This window comes from Cornus florida, unplaced genomic scaffold (genome assembly GCF_030987335.1).
Source record: "Cornus florida cultivar Cherokee Brave unplaced genomic scaffold, ASM3098733v1 CherokeeBrave_3.0.0_Hap2_Chr05, whole genome shotgun sequence".
Classification (NCBI taxonomy): Eukaryota; Viridiplantae; Streptophyta; class Magnoliopsida; order Cornales; family Cornaceae; genus Cornus; species Cornus florida.
Genome location: NW_026775575.1, coordinates 39,513,893 through 39,535,579, shown reverse-complemented (window position 1 = coordinate 39,535,579; position 21,687 = coordinate 39,513,893). Strand labels below are relative to the sequence as shown.

Sequence of the window (21,687 nt, the reverse complement as noted above, 5' to 3'; positions counted from 1 at the left end):
ATGAGCAATGAAGCACGAAATTTTTGATTGATTTTCCAAACGTACTATTGTGTGGAATCTTGACTTGGAGACATTCATTATACAGAAATTAAAAGGTGGGTGTCCAAATTGAAAGAGAAAAGGATAGAAGTGAACTAATCTTCTTGTCCAAAAGCGAAGACTGAATTTAAGGCATAAAACAAAATGCATGAATGATCACTATGGAGTCATTTTGCGTGAACCCGGGGATAGCTTTCGATTGTGGAAATATGCGAAGACTTAAAAGACTTGAGGCAAGGCCACATATATCACATCAGAATTGCTAATCAAAGCGAAAGAGACAACTATACTAAATTCATCATATTAATACAACACTTGCCCTTCCTCTTCTGATTCACCTCGACCAGCTGTGTCACCTTTTCATGATGGATAAAACTAGCTCCCTTGTTTCTGTTACATTTCTAATATTGTTGGTGCACTACTACAACTACTCTCTCATGGCTTGCTTGGCTGTGACGGTGAGTACTAGTAGGAGGACTGCAACCAATATCACCACTGATCAATCGGCTCTTCTTGCCCTGAAATCCCACATCACTAGCGACCCTCAAAACATTTTGGCCAACAATTGGACCACCTCAACCTCCCATTGCAACTGGATTGGTGTCCATTGCAGCACTCGCCACCACAGAGTTGCTGTCTTGAACCTTTCTTACATGGGCCTAAGGGGCACCATCCCTCCACACATTGGAAACCTCTCCTTTCTAGCCTTACTAGACATCAGAAACAACAGTTTCTATGGTAATATCCCTACAGAGATTGGTCATTTGCGTAGACTAGAATCCATCAATTTCTTTTCCAATGACTTTACAGGAAACCTTCCTAAAGAAATCGGCAAGCTTGCTAGTCTAGAGTTTCTGGGTATGTCGTTGAACCAACTTTCGGGCTCCATGCCTGCCCCCATCTTCAACATCTCCAAACTTCAAATCTTGTTATTGGCATATAACAAATTTAGTGGAGCAATACCAAGAGAAATTGGAAACCTGACCTTCCTGAAAGAGTTATATCTTGGTGCAAACATTTTAAAAGGTACCATAAATTCTGCTTTTGTTCTCCTTAATTACTATATCCATATGTGCTTTCATATGGGCAACGACTTTCTTATACAGTGACAATTTTGCATGACAGGATGGTTTGGGAATTTGTGCTTTATTAATGATGTATATTAATTAATTACTAGGATGAATATTAAATACATAACCTCTCCATCCTGCTATTCCTCAACATTAAAAAGTTAATTAGAAACAATAATTTCTATTATGATATCCCTAAGGAGATATAGGTAATTTGTGTTGACTAGAAGTCGATCATGATTTTCATTCTCAATGACTTTACAGGAAACATTCCTACAGAAATTGGCAAGCTTGCTAATCTGAAGGTTTTGGAAATGGGGTGGAACCAGCTTTCGGGCCCCATACCAGCCTCCATCTTCAACATCTCCTCACTCGAAAGTATTCGTTTGTCCAATAATAGCCTGTCGGGTAGTCTTTCAACAGATATGTGCTACAGTCTTCCAAAACTCTACCGGCTTAGTTTGTCCTATAACCAATTCAATGGCCAAATTCCAAGAGAGATTGGGAACTTAACTTCCCTAAAAGTGTTACTTCTTAGCGGAAACAACTGGAAAGGTAAGATAAATTCTGTTTTCGTTCTCACTTACTATGCCCATGCTTGCTTTCATATTCACAAAGACTTTATGTTATAAAATGATTATGAGCAAAGTTTTGCATACCAGTAAAGTTTGGAAATTTGTGCTATATTAATGTTGTAAATTATTTACTTAGAGGAATATATGTATGAAATATACATTCAAATATATAAATAAATAATTTGCCAGCAATTTTTTTTCTTTATACTAAAAAATTATTTTGTTCCAGAAATATATTTTAATTAATTATTTGCAAAACCAGATAGATTAATTTAGAACTTATGTGGACTCACTCTCCCGAAGGGCATTCTGATTGAGTTTTGGTTTAGAGTATAAAAGCAACGAGAACATGACATGACATGATGAAGTTAGATTAAAAAATGGACATCTGTGACCAAAATATTAAAGATTAATTAATCTTATGGCTTCCAGAAAATGTGAACAATAAGCGAAAGAAAGTTACTTTTTTAAAACTTTGATCGAAAGGCCTATCTCAGATTAAAATAATTCTATACATATAGTGACCATGATTTACTTACCAAAAAAACACAAACCACAAGGTAGGTTTTGCGAAGAGATTAGCTATGTTTCATTGCAATCTTTTAGTTTTAAATAAAATGTACAAATTAGCTGTGTTTAAGTTTCACATACTTGGTTGTAGACATTTCAATTAAATCACAACCTTAAGTTGCTCAATAAAGGATGATAATGGTTCTTCGCTGTAATATATGTGTGTAACCGTACCAGCGTGGTGTGGCCTCAAGTTACATGCTATTTGGGAAATCAGCTTTGTTTAAATAGAAAGCCTATAATATACTTGAAAAAGAGGTTAATTTGTTGGTAATTTTGTAATACCCGTGTAGGTAAAATTCCACAACAACTGGGAAATCTTCATAATTTGGAGATACTAGCAATTGAGGAAGCTGGCCTCACTGGTACCATACCATCTTTTGTCTTTAACATTTCTTCTTTGATAGGGATTTCTTTCTCTAGAAATCACTTTACTGGTAGTCTCCCACATGGTATGAGCTGGCATCTTCCTATGCTCGAGAAAGTTTATCTTCATAGAAATGAACTGTATGGAAGCATTCCAAGAGAAATTGGAAACTCTACTTCATTGATTCAAATATATCTCGATGAGAACAGTTTCACAGGTACCCTCTTAACTATCAAGCATATCCAACTTTCTTTAAAATAACTTCTTCCTTCCCTTTTTTTATTTTTTATTTTTTATTTTTTTTTCTCAATGGATGGGAGCTTATTAGAACATCTTCTCATAAACTTTACTGTGTAAGATCACCAACACAAAGAAAGATGTAGTACTTCCTAAAATGTACATAAGAGAACAGGTAATCATTGCATTCAGCATATGCCAACAATTTACTTGTTTTTGTGTTATAATATATACATTTTAATTTGCAGGTGCAATACCAAAAGAGATTGGAAACCTTCACGATCTGGAGTTTTTAGGTTTAAGTTTGAATAGGTTAAAAGACCCGATTCCGGAAACAATTTTCAACATGTCGAAACTACAAAGCCTTTCATCTATTAACAATTATCATCTTTCAGGCAAACTTCCGTCAAATATTAGGTTACCCAATCTTGAAGGATTATACCTTGGTGGAAATAGCCTCAACGGAATCATCCCTCACTCTATCTCAAATCTTTCCAAACTCACTGATTTAGTCCTTTCCAGCAACAATTTCAGTCATTCAATTCCCAACTCACTTGGTAACTTGAGACAACTTGAATTTCTAGAACTATCAGGGAACAATTTCAACAGCGAATCTCCAAACCAAGAATTAAGCTTCATCACTGCCTTGACAAAATGCAAACACTTGAGAACATTGTGGATAAATAACAATCCTTTGAATGGAATCCTTCCAGTTTCCATTGGGAATTTTTCCACTTCGCTCCAAGATATCTGGGCAAGTTATTGTGAAATTAAGGGCAGCATTCCCAACCATATTGGTAACTTGACCAATTTAGCTTTCTTAAGGCTAAGTGGCAATGGCTTCACTGGATCTATTCCAACGACAATGAAAGGGTTGCAAAAGCTTCAAGTTTTACATCTTGAAATTAACAGGATACAAGGTCCCATTCCAAATAATCTTTGCCACTTACACAACTTAGGTTTATTAGCTCTGAATGAAAATGAACTTTTTGGTCCGATTCCAACTTGTTTAGGGAATATTACATCTCTAAGACGACTCTTTCTAGGTTCCAACAAATTAACCTCCACGTTACCCATTAATTTGTTCAGACTCAAAGATATTTTGCATTTGGACTTGCACTCAAATTCTTTAAGTGGCAATCTTCCCTCAGAGATTGGAGCTCTAAAGGTTGCAATAAATATAGATCTGTCACTGAATAGATTCTCTGGTGATATCCCTAGCACAATTGGAGGTTTGCAAAGCTTACTCATTCTTTCTTTGGCACACAATGAACTACAGGGACCTATCCCTCAGTCATTTGGCAACTTGATAAGCTTGCAATCCTTGGATCTATCTTACAACAATCTCTCAGGCGAAATTCCAAAGTCAATGGAATCACTGCTGCTTCTTCAGTATTTCAATGCATCCTTCAATAGGCTAAGAGGAGAAATTCCCAGTGGAGGACCATTTGTAAACTTCACAAATCAATCCTTTAAGTCAAATGAAGCACTCTGTGGTGCCCCACAGTTCCGAGTCCCACCATGTCGCTCAAGCTCTCTTCACGGATCAAGTACAAAAAAAGTTCTTCTAGTTGTTTACATTTTGTTGCCAATTGTTCTAATTGCCTTGACCTTCGCGTTTGTCTCAATAAAATGTCGAAAGAGAAACAAAACTCCAACTGAAACAGAGTTGTCACCCACTTTAGCACACGGGAGAATTTCATACCTAGAACTTCTACGTGCTACTAATGGTTTTAGTGACAGCAATTTGCTTGGAACAGGAAGTTTTGGTTCTGTTTACAGAGGGATAATTGCAGATGGGACCATTCTAGCAATCAAGGTATTCAATTTGCAACTAGAAGCTGCATCCAAGAGTTTTGACACAGAATGTGAAATATTGCGCAACATTCGTCACAGAAATCTCACCAAAGTTATCAGCAGTTGCTCCAACCTAGATTTTAGAGCCTTGGTACTCCAATACATGCCTAATGGGAGTCTTGAAAAGTGGTTGTATTCTCATAACTATTTTTTGAATTTCGTTCAGAGATTAGATATAATGATAGATGTGGCATGTGCGTTGAGTTATCTCCACCATGGTTATTCAATACCATTGGTTCACTGTGATTTGAAGCCTAGTAATGTCCTGCTAGATGAAGATATGGTCGCACATGTCAGTGACTTCGGAATTTCAAAGCTCTTGGATGAAGGGGAAAGTATTGCGCACACCAAAACTCTCGCTACTTTGGGATATATAGCACCAGGTAAAGCTTTTAACTTCATTTTTCATTCAAATCTTACTTTAAATTTTCTTTCTTTTTTTCCTATAAGTATTTTAAGTTTTCCTTTTATTGTAACATAATTTTTAATTGGTGTTTTAATATCCTTCTACATGTGAATTCTTTTGATTAATTCTGATGTTGGACATAGAGTATGGATTGGAAGGGCTAGTATCCATAAGGTCCGATGTTTATAGTTATGGTATTATGTTAATGGAGACGTTTACAAGGATTAAGCCCAGTGATGATATGTTTGCTGGAGATTTAAGCTTGAAGCTATGGGTAAGTGAGTCACTACCTAATGCGATAATTCAGGTTATAGATCCCAACTTGCTCATGCCAGAAGAAGGACAAATCAGTGCAAAGGTGTTGTGTATATCATCCATCATGCAATTGGCTCTGAATTGTTGCACAGAACAACCACGGGAGAGAAACAATATGGAAGAAGCCCTGGTAACACTAAAGAGGATCAAACATAAGTTTCTTGCAGACAGGAAAAGGCGAGAAACATGAAGGTATTTATTTTATATTACTTATAATTGTGAATATAATTTAGTAAGGCTTTTTTAGAACTTAACCTGGCATTTCTTTTCAAATATTTCTTTAATAAATTAATTTATACAATTAACTTCCAAACCATAGGAAGATATTGTAATTTTGCCTTAGTATGTGCCACTTGTACTAAGTTTCTAACTTCTATTTGTCCAAGAATGCATATATCAAGGATAATAAGTAAAACAAAACCAAAAATCAGATATAACATGCTGATAGCGTAATTTTATGGCAACAGATTGCATTACTTTGAGAGGGAAAATTGTTGGTAGCTCCTCTCCTCCAAGATATGAGAACTAGTCACAAAGGAAGTTTCCTCAAATTGAAATCAAGGTGGATTGCTTGTCACCTATAGAGACACTTATATGTTGTTTATTTTTCATTTCCAAAAAAATAAAAAATAAAAATGGATATATATGGTGTTGTCTTTCAAATTGTTTTTTGTTTTGTTTTCTTTTTTTTTTTTAATCTTTTCTACCTAGCAAGGGGGGATGGATTGAGTTGAATCTGGCTCCCACACAACACGGGAAGTGCTTCTACCAACTGGACTACCTAACTCATCCCAATTTTCAATTAGATTGTAAAGTTCATTCAATAATTATCTTTGGGATCTAGTGATATTGTTTCGCCGTTTATATTCTATATTTTCTAGAATCATGTATGCTCTTAAGTTTCTTGGTACCTATAAATAATATTTTTTTTATTTATTATGACTTGCTTATCTTTTGTAAGTTGTAACTACATCAAAAAGTAAAATAAAATATGTGAAAACGGATTAAATAAAATACTGATTAATGCGGTGTCGAATCACATATCATGTTTGTAATAACCCTTGTAGTTTTATGTTAACTCATAAATACACATTATTATAGCTGCTCGAAGTTTTATTGTGTGATTTAGTTCTTATTATAATTTAAAAACTTTGACTGAATTTCCAAAGGAAAACAAAATCTAGTGGCCTAAATTTTATAGAAAAATTTCATTTGTTGCCACTTTACTGACAAAAATGTTGCAATGCATCTCATTGGAAATGCGTCCAGTGGACAATTCTCTTTTTGCACAAATCAATGGATTTGAAATTATGGGCATTGGGCTTGATCGAAAACATGATAATTGACATTGGAATATTAAAAACAAAAGTCATATGATATTTTGTTTATGAATATGGAACTAATATATTTTTTTGACTTTTTTGTTTTTTTTAAAGAGATTTAAATTTTCAACCTTGTACTTTAAAAGTCGAGAAAGTATTACTAGATTACATACTATGGTGATTAGAATCACATTTAAAGTCCATGCATATAATCCTCTCAAGTCAAATGTATAACATGAAAACTTAAATCTTAATCATTAAATCTAATTTCAAGGTATATTACTCAAATAATTGAACTTAAAATTCATTCATTTCATGTACTTTATTTAAAATGGAGCGTAGCTGATCCATAGATTTGTCCTGTTCAGTGTACAATTATAAGGGGCATTTAGGAAATTTAAATTGGAATGCGAAATTATGTGCACATGCATCGAGGGAATCTGAGTAAGATTATTATTATATTTTTAATTCCAATGTCAAAGCCTTCTCAATTTTGTTTTTTTTTTTTTAGTAAATTACTCTGACTTCCTTTGAAATTCAATCAGGTTACACTGTCATCTCCTTTTGTTTGTTAAATAATAATAAACTCTGTCGAGATTTATATACGTATAACAAATACCTCTCGTTACTAGCCAAAAATGATAATGATGTGATCAAATTTTTATTTTCAAATTTCCATTCTACCCCTAAAATATATGTAATTAATTAACGAAAATGTCTAAAATCTCCTTTTCTCTCTCAGCAAACCCCTTTCTCTCTCAAAACTCTCCCTTTCTCTCACCGAAAACCCATTTCCCTTGACCAAACCATTAATTTTCTCTTCCAGAACTCTAATTTTCCACCACACAAAGCCACACACATACAGATCTATATATATAACAAATAATTTTAAGGAAATAAAAAATAATAATCTCAAGTTCTCAACAACTTACCCACAAATACACATATACATATTACATACGTATTCCCCCTCCTCTCCATTTCCTCCGGACACCACCACCTCCACCATCCTCAACCACCATCTTTTCCGGCGAGCAACCATCACCACATAAAGCCACACACACACATATACATACATATATATATATATATAACAAAAAAACGGGGTTCAAATAGTGATTTGCAAAAAGAAAATTATTTTGGCAGCCACCACTACCGCCCTTAACCACCATCATTTCCCTGTCTAACCTTTCTTCTGTCTACCCAACACCACCGACGGCCGCCACCGCTCACCCCATCTTTCTTTCTCTCTCTTCACTCACCACCGCAACCACCACCCCCACAACCACCACCCTTTCTCTTAATATGGGTTGCTATATATATATATATATTATTTATCCATATACATACATACATATATATATATATATATAAACATATATAAACCTCTTCTCTCAATCTGGGTGTATACGAATTAGAATTTTCTGTTTAACGATGTGGGATCTATTCCCCAATTCACACTCAATCTGATCTAATTCGTCAATTTCACTGGCATCAATTCGAATATTCACGATGATTACCATCAAATTGGTGGGAATTCTGAGTTCGATTTTGTGGACGAGCTTGTTCGAGCCTCCGATTGCATCGAAGATCAAGGCCTGGAAAAATCCCCAGTCCGATCAAGCCCTCACTCGAATCTGTCGCCATCACCACTGGAAAATCAGTGCTCCGTCCGCCTTCTGTGCCGCCGCCGTCGCTTATAAACCATAGAAGTTATAGAACCCTTATTTTGGGTCTGCTTAGGTGAAGGATGAGAATTGATTTGAGAGATGGGCTTTTTTGTCTTTTTAAAATTTGTCATTTTTGTAATAAAATACCAATAAATATAATGTGGGCAATTTCGGAATTTCATTCCATTAGTTAACCCCGTGTGCGCGCATTCAACCCCTTTAACAGGTCATTGTTATTTGACAAACAAAAACGAATGTCTTCATATATTGAAGAAATCTCAAGAGAGGTTAGTGTAATTTACCTTTTTTTTTTTTTCCAGATAATTAAGTGATGCATCGATAACTCAGAATAATTACATATATATATACAAGGGGCATACCCCACGAGCCCCGATCCAGATAAGCAAGAAAATTAAAACCTTAAGGGTCCGTTTACTAACGCTTTCACTTTTTTACTTTTACTTTTTTTCAAAAATAAAATCATAATTTTCATTTCTAAAGATGAAATATAAAGTAATATTATGTTTACTAACTTTTTATGCTTTTAATATTTTCTGAGTAAAAAATTAGAAAGTAAGTTTAATAATTATAATTTTGATTTTGCTTTCTATTTCACAAAGTCTTTTATATACTATATATATATATATATATATATATCATCAGTCTCCTCATCGCTCCACCCATCACCCGTCACAGACCCACCTCACCCCAACCACATCTCAGTCTCTCTCATCGCCCTCCACTTCGTCTCTCTCTCTCTCACCTCACCCCACCCCACCCCACAAGACACCAAAATTCGGTTCTCTCTCTCTCTCACCTCCCCCTTAATTTTAATTTTGCTTTCCCTGCTATTTCTCTCTCATTTTATTTTATTTTTTCCCGGATCTCTACAACTTTCGGCGAGTTTCTGCAGATTTCGGCGAGCCCTCCGATCACCACTTCCGGCCACGGTTTAGCTGAAATTCTCTGGAGTTCATCCCAAAGTCTCTCTCTCTCATTTTATTTTATTTTTTTTCCCCGGATCTCTGCAACTTCCGGCGAGTTTCTGCAGATTCTGGCGAGCCCTCCGATCACCACTTCCGGCCACGGTTTAGCTGGAATTCTCTGGAGTTCATCCCAAAGTCTCTCTCTCTCATTTTATTTTATTTATTTATTTATTTTTTCCGGATCTCTGCAACTTTCGGCGAGTTTCTGCAGATTTCGGCGAGCCCTCCGATCACCACTTCCGACCACGGTTTAGCTGGAATTCTCTGGAGTTCATCCCAAAGTCTCTCTCACTTCATTCCGGGGTTTCAAGATGTGACCTCGCAAAACTTATGAAAGAGGAGAGAGATTGTTGTGACGGTGGCTATGGTGGGGAGGAGGTGAACAGTAGAGAAAACACTTCTTGTGAACAGTGTCAAAGGTAGGAAAAGTAACAAATTCTCACTTTCTCTTTCCTTCGTTAAATATTGGGGTTTCAAGATGTGAGCAAAACTTATGAGAGAGGAGAGAGATTGTTGTGACAGTGGCTGGTGGGGAGGAGGTGATGGTGGCGGCGATAGGCCGGCGGCCATGGTCGGGGGAGGTAGCGTGGACCGATTGGTGTTTTTTTTTTTTTTTTAACACTACAGTAGAGAAAACACTTCTTGTGAACAGTGTAGAAGGTAGGAAAAGTAACAAATTCTCACTTTCTCTTTCCTTCGTTAAATCTGAAAGTACTTTCTAACAGGTAAAAAGTAAAACTATATTACTAAACATAATTTTCACTTTTACTTCACAATTTTAGAAATTGGCAGTAGAAATCAGAAAGTAGAAGTGTTACTAAACATGCCCTAAAAAAAACCAAACATAAAGCCTAAAAGAAAATTACAATTATAATCCATATTGTCCAAAGTTTGACCCAATGTGGATATTAGTTAGTCCTCAAGCCCAATTCATAAACATAGACTGGATTCCATCAACAAACTCATAAAAATTCTTTATATTGGTGGTGGTGGTTTGGTTTGGTGGATGCAATTGAGGAGATGGTGGTGGTGGTGGTGGTGGTGGTGGTGGTGGTGATGAACTGATGATTCATTTGGAAAGGTGAAGAAAGAGTGTTTTTTTTTTTTTGAAAAAAAGAGTTAGCAAATTGAATTAAGAAATAGATTTAATAATGGACAACATAGGAATTTGGAGTTTATTATTTAAAAAAGTATTTCACTTGCAGGAGGGCTTCCAAATACTTATCATTATTGACAAAGAACTTTTTGAGCCTAAAAGAAGCCCATCCAAACAGGTAGTTTCCACGTTTCCAACATATGCATGGTTGCCTAAAGGGGTTGATGTCATCACCATCTATTACTATCAAATAAAGTTAAAATCAAGGTTCTGAAACCAATTGATGAACGAAAGAAATAAATGTTTAAAATTGGAAAGAAAACTTTGAATCCATAAAATATTAGGCAAAGAGAATTTTGAAACGTTATAGCTGATTGAATAAATGTTCTATCTTGTTATAAATAAATAAATACTCTACTACGAAATGTATTAATAATAAAGAAAACATAATCCCCCAGCCCCCAATAAAGGTTCTGATACCGGCTAAGGCTACGTTTGGTGTGCAGGAATGGATACTGCGATAGAAAAAAATAAAGAAAACCCTTAAAATAAAATAAAATATTATTTTTGACTCTAGACAATTGTTAATTTTTATTTTATATCATTGCTCCATATATAAATGTTCGAAGAGAAAAATCATACAAATGTTTCAACACAAAGATATATATAAAAAAAAAAAGAAAAAAAAAAGAAAAGAAAAAAATGATATACTCAGAAGATAAAGAGATTAATACTTGCAATTTGGTTGAAGGTCAGGCCTGCGTATATTTAAAAGAGAGGGAAGGTGAAAGACCTTTATCAGGCCTAACAAAGAAGCTCAAGAAACGTGAAAAATGGAATCTGAAAGATTTTTTTGTTTATGCGAAATATTTTTTCCTTATTAGAATATGGTAAAGAACTAATTGGGAATATTACAAAAATATTTAATCTTACTGCCAATTCCATAGGTTTAGTAATGGAATGATGATAGCATAAATGTTTAAAGTTAGAAAGAACAACTTTGAATCCATAAAATATTAGGCAAAGAGAATTCTAAAACATTATTGTTCGTAAGGTATGCAACAAAGTTAAAGAAGAAAAATTGCAATTACTAAAAATATGACCAAAGCCCATTTCAGAAAGTTAAAGATGAATTATTTTCAATTAATAAAAGAAAATTCCATACAAAACCTTTGTGGAAAGAAATCTGAAAAATCAAACTAAGAGAAAGATACAGTTTTTTCTATGTCATGTGCTAAACTTTTTAGTCAACTATCAATGAGAGAGACCTACAATCTTTAACTTAAAATAATTGGTTCAGACTCAAGCCCAAGTCTTCACCCTAATGCATGTGCGGGAACTTAGGAGGCCTTGAAAAAATGAGCATTGACTAGACTACAGCCTTTGGTACAGAGTCTCTATTTATTGAGATGATATCAAATAAAATCATGATGACATTTTATGTTGTAGATTATGAAAAGATTTTACTCGTAATTCATCTTTCTTTCCTTCTTGAACTTGAAATAACATATCATCGTACTAAGCTGAATTTTATTGAAATTTCTCATCACGACAACAGCTATTATATATTTGGCAAGCCATTGCATTTCCTTTCTACCTCTATTAATTCATCCAAAACTGTGATTTCTCACTTCATATACCTCCGTCCAGCCACACACTGCATAATTAAGATCCAGTACTCATGAAGAAAACTTGCACATTCAATTCTTCATTTATTATGTTAAAAGCAGTGGTGTTTTGGTGCAGTACTACTCGCTCATTCCTTGCTTGACTATGAGTGCTTCTGTGCTACGACCCTCGCAACATCTTGGCCAGCTGGACCATCTCAACCTCCCCTTGAGCTGGATTGGTGTCCATTGCAGCACTTGCCACCACAGAGTAGTAGCCTTAAACCTTTCTTACATGGGCCAAAGAGGCACCATCCCTCCTCACATAGAAAACCTCTCCTTCCTACTATCCCTCGACATTACAAACAATAGTTTCCATGGCAATATCCCTAGAGAGATAGGTCTGTTGAGTAGAGTTGAGGCTATCATTTTCCTTTTCAACGACTTTACAGGAAACCTTCCTAAAGACATTAGAAAGCTTGCTAGTCTGGAGTTTTTGGATCTGAGGTGGAACCGACTTTCGGGCTCCATACCTGCCTCCATCTTCAACATCTCCTCGCTGGAGAGTATTAGACTCAACCATAATAGCCTATCGGGTAACCTTCCAATGGATATATGTTACCGTGTTCCAAAACTTTACAGACTTGGTCTGCCAAATAACCACTTCCATGGCCAAATTCCTTCCACTTTATATAAATGCTCCCAACTTCAATCTTGTCATTATCAAATAACAAATTCAATGGAGCAATTCCAAGAGAGATCAGGAATTTAACCATTCTAAAAGAGTTATATCTTGGCGGAAACAACTTGAAAGGTGTGTACTTAGATACTGCGCTTTTTTTTTTCTCCTTAATTACTATATCCATGCATGTGTGCTTCCATATATGCAATGACTTCATCTTTCTTACACAGTGATTCTGCCATGGAAGTTTGGAAAATTGTGGTATATTAATGTTGTATATTAATTGTGGTATATTTTTTGAATGGAATTGTGAAAGACCATGAAGCAGAGACTGCTCTTAAAAATAGACATGACAGTACCTCCGCTTGTGTTTCATTGCATTCTTTTAGTAATTGTGTTCCAGTTTTGTTGGCCTCAAGTTACATGCTAGAATATTTTCTAACGGTTTAATCTTATTATTACCCCGTATATGCTTGAAATAGAGATTTGCTGGTAATTTTGTATTAATGTGTAGGTAAAATTCCACAAGAGTTGGGAAATTTTCATATTTTGGAGATGCTAGCAATTGATGATGCTGGCCTCACTGGTACCATCCCATCTTCTGTCTTTAACATTTCTTCTTTGAAAAAGCTTTATATGGATAGGAATAAATTAACTGGTACTCTGCCGCGGGGTATGAGCTGGCATCTTCCTATGCTTGAAGTAGTTTATCTTGGCAGCAATGAACTGTATGGAAGCATTCCAAGAGAAATTGGAAACTCTACTTCACTCATCGAATTACATCTTCGATATAATAGTTTGACTGGTATATATCCTCTTCATTACCTATTTTTTATATGTTCGATTTTCAGAAGTGGGTTAGTCTTTGTTGAATAGCAAGCATTTCTAACTTTCTTTAGGTTGTGTCTGATTGCATGGGATTGGAGCTTTGAAATTGAAATTAGTGGAATTGGAGAAAATTTCAGTTTAATTTTCTGAGTTCCTTTTCTCTAATTCCAATTCCAAGACTCCAATTTCAGGCAATTGAACACAGTAGAACATGCTGTCATAAACTTCACATTTTTAATTGCAGGTTGATGAGTGCTCAAATGTGACACATTTTAGCACCTAAGCGATGGTATTTTAGTCCATTATTCTACCTTATTTTTCCATTTTAGTCTAATTTCATGTTTTTGTCTATTTCAGGTCAATAAGATTAAAACGGACTAATTTTGGTCCATTAGGCCTTTTTGGAGTCAAACTAAGTCTTGGTGAGAATCTGGAGCAAAGGGAGGTTGATCTGGAGCAAAAAAGAGGCTGATGCTGAAAACTGTCAAGTTAGATCGATCGAAGAAAAGTTGGATCGATCGAGCCCTGATCGATCATACCATACCTCTGATCGATCACATTGTTGGTTGGATCGATCGAACTGTTCGCAGAAGTTATTAAAAAGTAGATCTAAAGCTCATTTAGAACCAACTCGGGCTGTGCTTGAAAGGGGAAATCCTAAGGCCGAGTTCTCACATTTTTGGGCTCTAAAAGCCTTGTATATAAGAGGGATAGAACCATTTTTGTAGGGAGATCTATATTTTTACATTGTAATTTCTATATTTTTATTAGTTTCTCTCTCTAGAAAGTTAGAGATTAGGGTTAGAAGAAAAAAGGGAAGTGGAGGCATATTTCAAGAACACATCTTCATATCCACATACTCTCTATCTCTAGAGCTTCAATGAAGAAGAAGAAAAAGAGGAAGAAGAAAATGGAGCCATGTTTGGAACTTGCTCTTCAGGGTTCATGACCACATCCACCTCCTCCATGATTGGTTAGATCTACACTTAGGGCTTGGATGAGCCCTAAGTCTTGTGTAATCTAAACCCTTATATTTCTATTTTTGGGGATTTATATATATATTGTTGTGATTAGTGGTTAACCTTGTGATTGTTGATTAATTCTTCGTTATGATTCTCTATTTTAATTACATATTGTCTTATGTGTGATTATTTGGGAATTGATCTCTACACTAGATTCTCTATGTTGGTTGCATGTCTATGTGTGATTAATTAAAGATTTAGTGATGGTTAAACATGATTTTCATTGAATGGGTTTGTAAATTAATTTGATGGATTATTCTTATGCTTGATGGGTTGTTCTACAATTTAATTCATGTTTGTAGGTAAGTAGACAATCTATTCTTGATTTGATACTTCACACTTATTATTGCAAATTCCATGATTCTCTAGATTGATGTGTACCCTCATTAGACCCATTTGTTAACTAATTGATGGATTATGTCTTTGTCTTGGTGGGTTGTTGTACACTTAGTTTACTTGTAGGTTAGGTAGGCAATTCACTTTTGCATTAGATAGTTCACACTTTTACATACAAATTGTGTTTATGTTTGTGGCCACATCTTGATTGCAATAATGTATTCCCCATTAATGGAAAGCAAGTGGTTAATTACATGAGCTTAGTGGTGATTCCAACACCCTAAAACCTCTCTTCATATCTCTTAAATCCCTATCTTTCACTAGTTTACTTTACTTGCATTTTAATTTTATTGCACCTTAGTGTAATCAACCAAACAAACCCTCCTTTGCAATCTTTTGATAAGCTAGAGTCAAAGTTAAATTCTAACACGTATAATATCTGCGGACGATCCCTACTCGCTATACTTCATTAGTTGTAGTAGTGGTTTTTATAAATGTAAATTTGACTAGAAAGGCTTCCGAAACCACAATCATATTTTGACCTTGCGAAGCGACCTCTCGCATTAAAAAGTCCGTTTTCTAAACATATAGAAAGGGGCATCGTCACAGGTGCAATACCACAAGAGATTGAAAATATTTCCGATCTGGAGAGTTTAAAATTAAGTTTGAATAGCTTAAAAGGTCCAATTATGGAAAAATTATTCAACATGTCAAAACTACAAAGCATTGCATTGGCAGCCAATTATCATCTTTCAGGCAAACTTCCATTGAGTATTAAGTTAGCCAATCTTAAAGAATTGTAACTTGGTTTGAATAACCTCGACGGAATTATCCCTCCCTCTATCTCAAATGCTTCCAAACTCATTCATTTAGACCTTTCCTCTAACAACTTCAACCATTTCATTCCCAACTCACTTGGTAACTTAGAACTGCTCGAATTTCTAAACCTAGCAGGAAACAACTTCATGAGCGAATCTTCGAACCAAAAATTGGGATTTATTACTGCCTTGACAAATTGCAAGCGTTTAAGAATATTGTGGATGGAAAGAAATCCTCTGAATGGCATCCTTCCAGTATCCATTGGGAATCTGTCCACTTTACTTCAAGATATTTGGGCAGTTGATTGTGAAATTAAGGGCAACATTCTTAACCATATTGGTAACTTGACCAATTTGTTTTTACGTCTACATGGTAATGGCTTCACTGGATCTATTCCAACCACGATAAAGAAGTTGCCAAGGCTTCAAATTTTAGATCTTTGGTATAACAAGATACAAGGGCCCATTCCAAATGGTCTCTGCCATTTAAAGAACTTGGCTTCATTGGATCTGAGTGAAAATGAACTTGTTGGACCAATTCCAACTTGCTTAGGGGATGTTGTTACATTTCTAAGAGAACTCTTTCTGGGCGCCAACAAATTAACCTCCACAATACCCATAAATCTATTTAGCCTCAAACATAGTTGTTAAAGGCTCAAGGCGCACAAAAGAACAAATGCCTCCTGGAGCCTGAGGCGCAAGGCGCAAGGCGAGGCGCGCGCCCGACTGAAGCAAGGTGCACGTTGGAAAAAAAAAAAAACAAAACTCACCCAATAAGTATTAAAGATGCAATAGTATATACAAAGATATAAAAGTCAACTAAATGAATTATTTAAGTTAAATATTCAACATAAAGATGCCAAAACTAATTAAATCAAGTACTTGAGTTCAAAACAGTGAATAATCAAACATATTAACATAAAGATGCGAAAGTCAACTAAGGAGAAGTATAAAATAAAACTAAAACAAACATAAACATCATTTCTTCCTAAGAAGACAACACCAATGAATCTAAATATCATCCTCGTCATCAATAAGCATAACATCATTTTGATCGTCACTAAATGATTCATAATTCTCAGGATCCTCTTCTATCTCATCTGAATCATCCTCATCCTCATCCTCATCCACAAGTCGAACTGAAGAACTTCCTGCTCCCTTTGTTGGTAACCGTGAACTAGAACTAGATTTTGATCTAGTAGACCGTTGCGGCCTGCTAGCCTCTCCAATACCAGCAAAATTAGCAACATCACCCCATGTCAAGGAATCATCTTCATAGACTAGATCATGTTCTGCATCAGAATCATCCATCCTCCCCGTTAACCACTCGTTGCTCTCATCAATGTCATCGAGTAAAATGGGATCAAGAGTGTCACACATATTATATCGACGCTTCAATGCTCTATTATATTTGATGAACACTAAATCATTCAAAGTTGTTTAAGCGAGCCTATTTCTTTTCTTGTTATGAAGCTGCAATAAATTCAACCTTAACTAGTAAGTATAAAAAATTAAAATTTTAACTTTCAACAATTAAATTACAAACCTAGTTAGTAGATAGTATATACTTACATGCTCAAACACGCTCCAATTTCGTTCACAACCAGAAGAACTGCAAGTAAGGCTTAAAACCTTTATAGCAAACTTTTGGAGAAGTTTTGTTGACTTGCCATAAGCTTCCCACCAATTAGCTATTAAAAAAAATTAATAATGATGTTTAGCAACTTTAGCTTCATCTTTCTATCGACTCTATTGTCAAAATAATTTTAACACTTAGCTATACTAACTTAATATACTTTACCACTTTACCTGGTCCTCGTGTATTTCTCTGTCTAATAGCAAAGGGATTACCAAAGAGGCCCTCAGCTTTAGAATATAAGGACAGCTCCTCAGTAATTTTGTCTTGGTCTTTGATATCTGGGATTAACCTTGCAATGCATGCATACAAACCCTTTGCAATCTCTTCATCTTCTTCAATTTTCGGATTTGAATAAAAGTATTCTGGGTTCAAATAATAACCTGCTGCATGCAAAGGGCGATGAAGTTGAACATTCCACCTCTTATCAATTATTTCAAAGATATCCTTGTATTTGTCTTCTACTTCCCCAAATGATTTTGCAATGGCTTCTTTAGCCCTATCCATAGCCGCATAAATGTATCCCATGGGAGGCTTTTTCTCGCCATCAACTAATCTCAAAACCGGAATAAGAGGACCGGAAACCTTAAGGCTAAAGACAATGTTGTTCCAAAAGGAAGGCATCAAAACATAAGAAGCAACTCTTTTACCAGCTTCCTCTTTCGCCCATTTACTACGATTCCATTCTTCTGAAGTAAACATCTTCCTCAAGTTATTCTTTTGCTTGTGAATACTTGATAATGTGATGAAACATGTAACAAATCGAGTCTTAGCGGGCCTAAGCAACTCCTTTTTAGAAGTAAAGTTCCTCATAATGTTCAACAACTTTGGACGCATATAGATATAACTATTCAACTCCACCGCCCTCTGCATTGTTCTGGAGATGGACGGTATTTTCCCAATGTCTTCTAACATCAAGTCTAAGCAATGAGCAGCACATGGTGTCCAATACAAATGTGGGTGTTCTTTCTCTAACATCCTCCCTATTTGAAACCAAACGGAAAAAAGAAAAAATGATATAAATTATATATTAATCAAAAAAGATTTAAATTATATATGTAAAGAATTTACATACTCTTGAAGTTATAAACATTGAACATTCTTACCGGCAGACTTATTGCTTGATTCACTATCTGTGACGACTTGAACGACATATGCTACTCCAATGCGGTTCACAAATTTATTAAGTCAGTCAAACATCTTTGCACCATCCTTTGAAAAAGAAGAAGTATCTATCGATTCAATAAACATGGTTCCCCTTGGACTATTTACTAGGAAATTAAGCAATGTTCTCCCTCTCTTGTCTGTCCACCCATCTGCCATTAATGAGCATCCAAATTTTGACCACTCCTCTCTGTGGTCATTCATCAAAGCATTGGTATTATCCAATTCCTTCCTAAGCAAAGGAACTCTCACCTCGTGATAACTAGGTGGTTTCATGCCGGGACCATATTGTCCAATAGCTTCAACAACCTCGGCAAAGCTATCATACTTAACAGCATTGAATGCAATTCCTGCATCATACATCCACCTTGCAAAACCAGCACACGCTCTTCCTCTCAACTCTTTCTTGCATGCATCATTAATGGTTGTCTGTTTTCCCCCCTCCTTTCTTTTTTGTACCACAATTTCTGGTCTGGGAATGAAATATAAATCAATCGGTCCTTTTTGCTTTTGCATCTTTGAGGAATTGACACTAGCACTGCCACTACCCGCACTAGCTACCCTTTTTCCCCGATTATTAGCTTCCATAACATCATCCTCATCCTCTCCATCAAGGAAATTAATTTCATCACTAGGTAATAAATTCATTTGCTCTTTTTCTTCCTTTTTCTTACTCATGTACTCTTTGATTTCTTCTCTAACACTAGATGGGCATCTTGTGCATGCACTCACATTTCTATACCCTCCAGCTATGTGTTGCTTAGCCCGATAAATACCTCCTTTTGTAACTTTTGCACAAAAGTTACAAGTGACGGCATTTGTATCTTTCGGATTCTCCAAATGTGAGTAATTCCATGCCGGATCCTTTCTTGAACCATCACTAGGCATCTTTTAAAGTACAAACTACAATCAAATTCAAGATAACAAAATAATAACATGATTAGCATCATGTAATCAGTGTCTACAACAACTCTGACAAAAAAAAAAAAAAATTACAGAGCTTCAAAGAATCAAAGGCATATATGGACACTGCATGATAAATTCTATATGAGATTTATCAACTATATGAGATGTAATATATATGCATATATGGACTGCATGATACCATATAGGCATATACCAACTGATATGTATACTACAATTTATTCCAGCAGCACAGAATTGTAAAGTTGTAAACTACAATTTATTCCAGCTCAGAATTGTAAAGTTGTGAACTACAATTTATTCTAGCAGCAGAGAATTGTAAAGTTGTAAACTACAATTTATTCCAGCACAAAATTGTAAAGTTGTAAACTACAATTTATTCCAGCAACTCAGATTATAAAAAAATAAAAACAAAAATAAAAGAAGAGGTTGAAGAGCAGAAGGCTAGAAGCAGAGAGAGCCGAGAAGAAGAATAGAAAGAAAAAAAAAAAATTTTAAAAAGGCTTGGTGAGAGAGAGCCGAGAAGAAGAATAGAAAGAAAAAAAAAATTAAAAAAAAAATAAGAAAAAAAAAATCAGAGAGAGGGTGAGAGCCGAGAGAAGAAGAATAGAGGGCAAAAAAAAAAAAAAAAAAAAAAAAAAAAAAAGCTGAAAAAAAAATAATAAAAAAAAAAAAGAAAAGGAAAGGAAAAAAAAAAATAAAAAGAGCCGAGAAGAAAAAAAAAAAAAAAAAAAGAAAAAAAAGAAAAAAGAGCCGAGACTCGGCTCAAAGAAAAGAAATAAAAAAAAAAATTAAAATAAAAAAGCAAGACTGAGAGCCGAGAGAAGAGACGAGAGAAGAGAACTGAAGAAAAGAAGAAGAAGAAAAAAAAAAAGAAAAAAAAAAAAAAAAAAAAACAGAGGAGAAGAAGAAGCAAGAAGGAGAGAAGAAGAAGCAAGGAGAAGAACTTACAGGCGCTTTGCAGATCCGGGCTTCGCAGACAGCAGATCCGATCATCCGACGAGCTTCCGGCTTGTACTTCTCTCTCTCTTCTCTGTCTCTTACTCTCTTCTTCCCTTTTCCTTCTGCTTTTTGCTTCCGGCTTTTTTTTTTTTTTTTTTTGACAACTGATAAAAGCTTAAAGTGACTGTGACATATCTGAGATTCTGAATATATCACGTGGCTCTGTTACAATTCACAAGACTTGCAAGTTGCAACCAAAATAATAAAAAAAAAATCAAAAAAAAAAACTTTTCAAACAGGCGCGCCTGTGCCGCGCTTGTAGCCCTGCGCCTAAGCCCCAAAAGCGCACGCCTATTACAAGGCCCTCGCCCTAAGCCTTTCAAGGCGCCAAGGTGGCGCCTCAGGCGCGCGCCTTCGGCGCCTTTAACAACTATGGCCTCAAAGATATCTTGAAATTGAACTTGTCCTCAAATTCTTTGAGGGGCTTTCTTCCCTCACATATTGGAAGTCTAAGGGCCGCAATACAAATAGATCTATCACAAAATATATTTTCAGGGGATATCCCTAGCACAATTGGAGGTCTACAGAGCTTAATCAATCTTTCTTTGGCACATAATGGACCACAAGGCCTATTCTCGAGTCATTTGGAAACTTGATAAGCTTGGAATTCTTGGATCTATCTTACAACAATCTCACAAGCATAATTCCAAAGCCAATGGAGTCACTTTTGCATCTTCAACATTTTAATGCATCTTTCAATAGGCTAAGAGGAGAAATCCCCTCCGGAGGACCATTTGCAAACTTCAAGAATCAATTCTTTATGGCGAATGAAGCATTATGTGGTACCCCACAGTTGCAAGTCCAACCATGCAATTTGAGCTCTCTTCACAAATCACGAACAAAAAGAGTGCTTCTAGTTCTATACATTTTGTTGCCAATTGCTTTAACTACCTTAACCTTCTCATTTGTATTTATAAGATGCCAAAAGAGAAACAAAACTCCAACACAAAAGGAGTTTTTACCCACATTAGCACATGGAAGAATTACATATCAAGAACTTCTACATGCTACTAATGGTTTCAGTGATAGCAACTTGCTTGGAACGGGAAGTTTTAGTTCTGTTTACAGAGGGACATTTAAGGATCGATGGAACCATTTTGGTGCATCCAAGAGTTTTGATACTACATGTGAAATGATGTGCAACCTTTGTCATAGAAA

At 35.5% G+C, this 21,687-nt stretch overlaps 2 protein-coding genes and 1 pseudogene across 2 annotated transcripts; 2 read left to right on the top strand and 1 right to left on the bottom strand.

Annotated features, from left to right (window-relative positions):
* The first annotated feature begins 357 nt into the window (after positions 1 to 357).
* LOC132306330 (probable LRR receptor-like serine/threonine-protein kinase At3g47570) lies at positions 358 to 8,629 on the top strand. The gene is made up of 6 exons (XM_059803680.1): positions 358 to 1,065; positions 1,374 to 1,664; positions 2,548 to 2,838; positions 3,107 to 5,098; positions 5,265 to 5,628; positions 5,904 to 8,629. Exons 1-5 carry the CDS (start codon positions 402 to 404, stop codon positions 5,624 to 5,626), a joined length of 3,600 nt encoding a protein of 1,199 aa, XP_059659663.1. The 5' UTR covers positions 358 to 401; the 3' UTR covers positions 5,627 to 5,628; positions 5,904 to 8,629.
* A 3,783-nt stretch (positions 8,630 to 12,412) lies between these two features.
* On the top strand, positions 12,413 to 13,992 carry LOC132309184 (LRR receptor-like serine/threonine-protein kinase RGI5). Its single transcript, XM_059807516.1, has 3 exons — positions 12,413 to 12,764; positions 13,314 to 13,604; positions 13,985 to 13,992. The coding sequence occupies exons 1-3, from the start codon at positions 12,413 to 12,415 to the stop codon at positions 13,990 to 13,992; spliced, it is 651 nt and encodes a 216-aa protein (XP_059663499.1).
* Positions 13,993 to 16,647: 2,655 nt separating this feature from the next.
* On the bottom strand, positions 16,648 to 18,587 carry LOC132306328 (uncharacterized; annotated as a pseudogene).
* Positions 18,588 to 21,687: the final 3,100 nt, after the last annotated feature.